We start from the raw sequence: 8,915 nt of genomic DNA on the forward strand, positions 1-8,915 counted from the left end.
TGTTAAACACAAATGTCATGTTTGTTCAGGCTTGTTTCCATGTGTAAACTCCAGAGTAAAAAAGACAGATAGTTGCAATGGTGCTGGACTTGATCTAACACTGTATCCAAAATTTAGGTGTAAAATAATTATGACTGTATATTAGGTTAGAGAAAAATCATGTTTGAGATTATATATATATATATATATATATATATATATATATATATATATATATATATATATATATATATATATATATATATATGTATATATATAATTTTTTTTTTTTTTTTTTTTTTTTTTTTACTGTATATATATTCCCCTTCTACAGAAACTGTAAACTGACCATTCAGGCAGGGATTTTAACAGTGACAGTAGAAACATAGCGGGGCAATTTTAAAAATGAATCTATATTCTGATGTGTTTGACTCAAAAGTGTTAAAATTGATCTCATGATCACATGTGCATAAGGAAAATAAATATAATTTCTGAACATTGTAGCAGTACCCTGCTGACTTGCTATTTTTTTTAAGAATTCCTCCTATTTGATGTACACTGAAATATTAAAAGGGAACCTTACACAACAATACAAATACATCAAAATAATGCATGTGCAAACTGCAAAGGAGAATCTCGACAATAGTTGACTATCCTGTACATATATAAGAGATGGAAATGATTGTGCTAACTAAAGAGTAAGAAAATAACATGGGGTAATTTTGTGATTTAACATAAAACAACATAAGAACAACTTAAAAAGTTGTCCATCTATGTAATAAATCATACTGAAAAACATTACAAAAGAGCTATATCTGGCTGCTACTTATTCTACAATATACTCCTTTATCCATTTAAATTCGCCATCTAACCACAATGCCAGCATGAAACTGTACATGTCAAAATGCTGAACCCTGGATGCATATTACTGCTCCTCCAGCCACGATGGCTTATCTGATCCTGGGGGCTTTAACTTTACATTGAACTGTATAAGAGTTTGTTCTAACTGCTGCTGGTTGCCAGCAAAATAAGCGGAGATGGCATTATGGAAGAGAAGCAGCTGCTTGTGCATCACCTTCACCTAGAAGAAAAGAGAGGAGAGAAAATGACATTACAAACATGGTTTCAGGTGTTTACATGAAAGCACAGCCTGCAGACATTTATTTGGATCACCAACTGCTCGGAATACATTCCTAAAAATAACTTGCACATTCCTCTGAAGCCTATTCTCAGGAGTCAAGCAGGCCGTTTTAAAGATCTCAGAAAATACTATCTTAAGTTTAACTTGAATTTATTTGCTATTTTACATTTATCTGGCAAGAATTTCCATGTTTTTTTAACAGTTCTTGTCATGAGTGACATTTCATTTTCCTAAAGCCAGATTTATTAACCAGGGATCAGAGTGCCAGGACCTTCACCACAACTACTGTCTGATCCACAAAACACCGAACTCCTACAGCCCCTTTCTGCAAGTGATGGCCCCACAGGAGGGATTGCTGATGTACTGCTTTTGGGCTGTGCCCATCCAGGCCCTGTGGTTTTAAGTATCTTGGAGTCTTGTTCATGAGTGAGGAAAGAGTAGTGCAGGAGATTGACGCTGTATTAGTCTGTTGTGGTAAAGAGAGATCTAAGTGTGAAAGCAAAGCTATCGATGTGCATTTCCACCCTTACCTAGGGACCCAACCTCGGAGTATTGACTGAAAGAGGGAGACTGTGAATACAAGTAGCAGAAATTAGCTTCTTCTGGAGAGTTGCTGGGTTCTAAAATATGGGTCACTAATTTGAGCCACTATTTATAGTAGCTGATTCGAAGCATCCTCAACATTTTACCTGCATCTTTGTTCAAAACTGTCTTTCAGTCTATCGGCCCCCGTGTGCTCTATATAACTAGTGCTCCACTGCTCTTCGGCTGAGTCTCTGCTTATTTTAAGAAAGATGCCATTCAATCTCTTAAAAAAAAAAAAAAAAATTGACTCTTCTCATCCTCAAAGTTATACACCAATCTAAAAATGACTGTTTATTGGTAGCAGTTTAGAAAAGGTTGAGACCAAGTAGCATACATCTCTTTTAGACAAATGCAGCATTCTTGGTACATTTAAATCTGGCTTTCATAGAGCTCATTCCACCAAAACAGCTCTCTTTAGTCTCCAGTGACATTTCTATGCAAAGCGATGCAGGAGAATGTTGTTTTGCTGATGCTGGACCTGACCTCTGCCTTTGATACTGCTGACCATGACATGATTCTCCACTTCTCTTGTCTACTGTGTGTCACGAGGTTCTGTTATGGAGCTCTTATTTTGTCTATCTGTTCCATCTTCAGCATATTTTGAGCACTTTTAAATGACATTTATTGTCACTGCTACACAGATGACTTTCAGTTAAATATCTCTTCTAAGCCCAAGATGTTTCTACTGTGACTTAGACATCTTGCATAAATGATTAGACTGTATTAAAGGTTGGATGGATGGCAATTTTCTCCAGCTTACTGAAGAGGAAACAGAAGTCCTTGTTTGTGCCCCTGTCAGATCTGTGCTTAAGGTAATGGAGATTCTAGGTCCCCTTGTCACATCTGATAAATCTTCCATCAGGAACCTTGAGGTCATTTTTGACTCAGCTTTGTCCCTGGAAGCTGACGTGGTTCGCTCTTGCTTTTACCAGTTGAGAAAAATTTCCCAGGTGAGTTTCAGTCGTTCAGGCTCTAAACTGGAAATTCATACTCATGCCTTTATTTCATCACTTTTAGATTTTTGCAATTCGGTGTTTACTTGTTTCAACAAATCTTCCCGGAGATGTCTGCAGCTTGCTCAGCATGCAGCTACAACACTGCTGACTGAGTCTTCCAAGTACTCAAATGTCACACTGATACTAATTCAGTTGTACTGGCTCGCCATTAACCTTCAGAGTGCGCTTTAAGATTCTAGCGCTGACTTTTAGAGCTCTGCATGATCAAGCATCAGTGTACATGAGTCAAATTTTACATTCATACATCACCAGCAGGTCTCTGAGGTCATGTGATCAGGGTCTATTGGTTTTGCTTCACAAAAGACTGAGAACTAAAGGCGACTGAGGTTTTTCAGCAGTGTTCCCCAGACACTGGGAACTCTCTCCCACTGAGCTTAAGATCTGTGGACTCTGTGGTCTCTTTTAAAAAGCAGCTAAAAACTCATTTTTAAACTTACTTTATGTTTTTGTGATGAAGCACTTTGTGATATTTATCTTTAAAGGTGCTATATATTCAATTTTACTTTGCTTTACTTTCACTCCTCCAAGTAAGGAGCCAGTTAAGGACGTTTGGGCATCCAACTAGGACATCTCATAGTTGAGATGCTTTAGTCATTCCTGTCAAGAGGAGGCCCCTGGGCAGATGCAGGCACACACTAGAGAGATTAAGTCTCTCGGCAAGGGCAGCTCTTTTTTCTGCTAATATAAGTTCTAATTGAGGTTTTACCTTGAAAGTAGCAGAAATGCAAAAGATTCCTTCTTTTTGCTGTATAATGATAGCAGTTATATTCAACACTGTGCTCACTCAACACAGTAACATGGGTATCCTTCAAGCAACTTAGAAGAGGCATTGGCAAGACACAGTATTTTAGTATTATATTTTAAATATGATTGGGGTTTTTTTGTGTTTTTTTTCCACGTTCAGAATGACCATCTCAAAACTATTACGACCAGCTGTTTTTAAGGAGGCATATCATACTGCTAAAGGCAGTTGTTTGTGCCCTTAATGTTTGCAAGTGCCTAGCCTGTTTCAAAACCACATCATCCATGAATGAACCCTGACTTTGGGTGTGGTTTAATCTAGGCTTTGCTTCATGTGAAACCACAATGACGTCAACAACACTGATGTCATGTGGTTACCAATGCTGCATGATTGGAGGTAAAAATCACTGGAGCCAAAACCAGTCCCTGTACCCTTCCTAAGTATTCAACCCTCAAAAATGTAAATGTCATCACCTGCAAGCAAAACTGCAGAGCCTGAGTGTGTAATTTCACAAGGAATAAAAATGGTATGAAAAAAGGAATGGGACAGCATTTTAAACACTATAAAAAAGATTAATGAATTAAATTTGTGTGCAATAAAGGAGAGGTTGTACTGCCCTGATTTAAATCTAAATATTATTGCAACCTTTGGGTTGCCTGGTCCTGTGTGTCTGTTTGTTGTTTCCTCATACTTTTCTTTTTAAGTTTAACCTAAAGGTACCCTTAGGTATAGTCTGCAGAAATTCAGAAAGTATGCATAAGACCTCAAGAAATCTGCCAGAGAGCCCTCATGCGCTTGATTTGACAGTGGGGCAGCCTTAAGCCCTCAAAGGCTTTAGCACAAATGTGCCACAAAGTTGGTAAGTCTCTGAGTGTGGACACTGGGATTATCTCCTAGAAGCAAGGCTTGCTATTCAGCAGCGATCTTGAAATGCTTTAAGCACTTCTTTAGATAATGACTTAAAAAAAAAATACCCAAATTAATTGAAATGGTCTGGGACATAAAACCTGCATGTGCAGTGTAACGAGGAAATCTGAGGGGGAAAAAAAGTGCCAACTTTGCCCAAAAAAGTGAAGAAGTTATACTTATATCACTATCTTTCACTACTAGAGCTAAAAAGAATAATAATTCAGAGGACTGCACTCTTTAAACATGCAGGGATTTCAAGAATAAAACTAGACTGTAATCTGAACCTTGTTTTCTTCCAGGAATTTAAGCTTGATGGTGACATCACTACGCAGCCTTTCATATTTGTCTCTGTGGATCTGGTACTCATGCTGAGCCATCTCAATGCGAACCACGCCAGCTGCATCCCTTGGTCCCAAACTCAGTTCCTCCAGATCAGAGCGATAGGCATCAAACTCAAGTCTGAACACAAACACAAGACTGAGTTATTTTCTAGGCAACCATTAAGTTTAACCACTTAATGGTTGTACATCTTAGTAGTTCAATACCTTGCATTTTCGTACTGCTTAATCGTCATCAAAGTATCTTCCATTGTTTTGTTGACCAGTGTGTTGACACTGGATACGAAGAAGTTGATGGCACCAAGTAGAGCCTCGCCATTCTTACACAACAGCTTTTGTGTTTCTGCATTATACCCAAACTCATCCTGCAGAGAAATACAGAGGTTTTACCTGCCAATGTCATGACATGTCATATGGGGAGATTCTGCAATACTATACCTGCAACTCTGGGGACTTCTGGCTGAGGTCAGTGAAGGCATCTCCTAGAGCCTGCTGCGTCTGCACAATTCTTTGAAAGTGATCGGTGAGAGCGGTGGCCAGTCTTAGGATGTTTTCATACTTGCTCTTCGTGTCTCTTAACACGTCAATCTGAGCCTCAAGTTCCAGGTCTACTGTCCGTGAGCCTCGGCCAAACTTTTCTGAGAACATCTGCTTTGTACACTGCGCAATGAATATGAACAGAGAACAGCACACGGTGTCAACGCAACCTGATGTAGTCTTTGGAACACAGACATATCCAAGCATATCTATTCCATTTTAAAAACACAGCATGCACACATAGTGCAGAATACCTTGTACGTGTTTATGCCCCATTTCTTCACACTGTCCAGTTTCTCCACTGCTACACCACGAGAAACTTCTTCAGTTGAATTTGTGTTATGGTTCGACGACCCTAAAAAGAACATAAAAGCTAGAAATAAACACACAGTGTACACAGTACTGGAGCTTCTTCTATGAGGAGAAGTTTTTAAGGCAGTGGTTTACAGAAAATAAGTGAGGACAGTGTGGACAGGGTGATGAGCATGGTGATACCTGGATGCTGCTCTGTGTGGTGGGCAAGTCGACTTGCTGCAGATTGACTTTTAGGCAAGTTAACACCCCTGGATTTCATGCGAATGTCTGAAATGAACATGCCGGTGATATAGAGTAAGAATGAGAGGAAGACATGTAAAAATGACTGTAGTGAAACATGCCAGAGCAGCTTGGGAGTGAGATATGCCGCAGAACAGCAGAGCATGAAGACCGAAGCCCCTTTCTGACATGGGATTTGTAGAATTGCTGGCTTCATTAATTTGTTGAAGTAATTCAGTCATTCAGACATAGGTAGCTTCTGTGTGAATCTTCAAGCATTCCCACAATATTTGTAGAAATAACCATGGTAACTGGACTGGATATTATGTTACACAATGCTCTTATATCCAGATCAATCCTGTGTCAGTGGTACTTAAGTCATGAAATGTGACATACTGCATTCACACAACATGTGTAAATCTGTGCACTTTCTTTGATTTGTAAATGATCATGGAGAAAGTGCGCTGCTATACGCTGTGCATTCAGACATGAAGCCACCCACGGAAAAGGAGTGAAAGTCCAAAAGGAGCTTAAAAACTGTTATGCTCTGCAGTGGAGGACACATAAAGAGCAGGGTTAGAGGGGTTTTGAAGTAAATAATAATCCACCAGGCAGGCTTCACATGCACAATAAAAGCATTAAAAAAAGAAGATGAAAATGGAATTCATGGGATGAGATGCAAGTACTGGCAAAATGGTCAAAGTGCATTTCAAAGTACAGAACAGAACAGATTTTTTTTTAGACATCAACACAACATTGAATGTGACAGCCCTGTAATATCTGGTTAGTTCATTCCTATTTTTGAAAGGTGCCAAAACATTACTTCTTGCTGAAGCTGTTCAGTGGCAGAGTTCGGTAGGTACAAGCAAGGTTACATACAAGTCCGCTCATCAAGCCTCAAAACCTCTTACAAGGGGGCAAATAAGACCAACATATCAAGGTTAAATAAGAAAGAAAGGGGTTATTAGAATACACAGCCACCTGGTCCTGGTGCAGGGGCTTGTCTTCTGTCCAGATACTCGGGGTTGAAGTAAACTGCGGGTCCTAAGGAATATGGATGTTTGTGACATAAACCAGGAGACTGCAGGTCAGCAGCTCTCTTGTGACACACAAAGAAAAGCTCCTGCTATTGTTTCTTAAAAGATGCACTAAGTATCAACCTCTTTCAGTAACTGAAAGACAGTACAAGCACTGATCTCTGACACAGCCTTTATCTAACAACAGCCAGAACATCGTGAAACAAAATATCTTTAAGGGTATTTGTGTCTGTCAGCCCCTGGAAAAGGAGTTGCCGGGTCAACTGTACTTATTAAAAATCCTGTTCAACTGATGTGTGCGTTTTAGCATGAAAATTACTTACTGAACAGCAACTTGTACTTAATGCACCTTTAAATTTGTAATATCCCTGCAGATATTACTTAGAAGAATAAACAACAAAGCAATACCTGCAGAGAATGGAAGCATGGTTTGCTAAAAGTACCTTTGATACTGCTGGTTGGGATGATGCCCCCTGCAGGTCCTCCATAACCTCCAGAGACAATACTGGTTTCATTCAGGTTGGGTCCAGACACCATCACCTGCTGCAGATCCTGAGTTAAAACAGATAAACACAATTTATTAGCTTTTTCAAAGTATCTGCATGGATGTTAAGGTGCACAAAAATGCTGAGCACACTTGATCATTTTATGAAACAATGTAATTTTATTTATCTTGGTCAGACCCACAAAGCAGTAATCTTAAACATAAACATAAATGTATGTCATCCATAACTTTTAGTTAAAATGAACAGAATCTATTTTTTGTAAAGCTGACGTGCAGACAGATAACATACAAAACATTTGATTATGAGCTAAAAATAATAATATTACTTGTAGTAGTCATACATTTCATTATAGAGGCCTCAGTATTGCTTATTCTAATGCTACTAATGTCATTGCTGGTGTAGCTTTCTTAATCCCAATGGGCTTTACAAATGGTGCACCAACCTTTTAATTTTACTGACAGTTTGTCATGCAAACGCTCATTTATGTCACAGTTTCCTCCTGTAGGTGCTCTGAACGATTCAACGTTATCGGGTTGGAGGTACACATCTACTGTCCCTAGCTACAGGTACATGGTAGGGTAACATTTGGCCTAACCAGCCATGAACTGTACAATCACGCAAAATTTAGGGAAACTAGATACTGTTATAAGCAAAATAGCATTATTCATTTCCACAGTGAGTGAGGTGAGATGAAGCATCACTGACCTGCTCCAGACTGTCATCCTCTGGGAGAGTGCCTGTGTCTCCATTGCTGTTAATGGGGATCTCCATGGTTGCAGCCTTGCTCATGATACTGTCTGCCATAATGAAATCTCTGCAAGAAAGACAATAGCACATAAAGCTGGGGGAGAAAAACAGAACAATGCTAGCCTACATCGACACAGAATAACAGCTGGCTTACACTGATGCTAACGTGATTGACCAATAGCAACGGTGCTGATGTGGCTTGCTAGTGGGCTACTACCTGACAGCTAGCTTCAAATCCTCACCACTGTAGCTGAGACTGGAGCCAAGTTTCAGTCGCCAGAAAGACTAAACAAGTCGCGCGGGCAGTAGCCTTGAAATATAACATAAATTAAACGGAGGCACCGCTGTTTTTACTTAGTATCCCATACTACATCCATGATTACTCATCCTGAATCGTTCACATGATCATCTACCTGCTTCCATAGAATTCAGACAGAAAATCCCTGCATCCAGCCAGGTCGCAGCTTTAATAGTACGACTTCGGAATAAAGGTTTTCGTGATTTTTATTTTTGTTGTGCGTCACATTAGGTTCCATTTAAAAGCACTGTGCTTCAAGTGAAATGCACAATGTATGTTTTTAAATGTACTTTATGTGTCAAAAAGCAGGCTGAGAGGGATACTGTAATTTGATGCTCTTATTTTGAAGAATAATAACGTATCATCGTCGTCAAGCCTCCCCCATCTTCCACGTCGTACGGTGCTGACGTAGCGTTTTCCTCTGACCTGCAGTACCTGATTTCTCCTGAAGATGTCAGTAGCACTTCACGGCCCAGTAGAGAGAAACTAGAACATGGCAAATCTAGAGTAACTCAATCAGTAATATGGCTCTGGTCCCTCAAATGT

General features: G+C 39.5%; 1 protein-coding gene across 7 annotated transcripts; it reads right to left on the minus strand.

Annotated features, from left to right (window-relative positions):
- Positions 1-256: 256 nt before the first annotated feature.
- On the minus strand, positions 257-8,598 carry LOC101478327 (arfaptin-2). Of its 7 annotated transcripts, none has more exons than XM_076873365.1 (10): positions 8,485-8,598; positions 8,030-8,138; positions 7,262-7,370; positions 6,763-6,825; positions 5,743-5,829; positions 5,502-5,602; positions 5,149-5,370; positions 4,918-5,075; positions 4,657-4,831; positions 257-1,060 (listed from the first exon to the last, which is right to left on the minus strand). In XM_076873365.1, the coding sequence occupies exons 2-10, from the start codon at positions 8,126-8,128 to the stop codon at positions 905-907; spliced, it is 1,170 nt and encodes a 389-aa protein (XP_076729480.1). In that variant the 5' UTR covers positions 8,129-8,138; positions 8,485-8,598; the 3' UTR covers positions 257-904. The 7 variants fall into 7 exon arrangements, with proteins under 7 accessions (XP_076729480.1, XP_076729479.1, XP_076729478.1 ...); XM_076873364.1 differs by having other exon boundaries at positions 8,314-8,518; XM_076873363.1 differs by having other exon boundaries at positions 8,289-8,518.
- Between the last annotated feature and the right edge of the window lie 317 nt (positions 8,599-8,915).

The sequence above is a fragment of the Maylandia zebra genome, linkage group LG14 (assembly GCF_041146795.1).
Source record: "Maylandia zebra isolate NMK-2024a linkage group LG14, Mzebra_GT3a, whole genome shotgun sequence".
Taxonomy (NCBI): domain Eukaryota; kingdom Metazoa; phylum Chordata; class Actinopteri; order Cichliformes; family Cichlidae; genus Maylandia; species Maylandia zebra.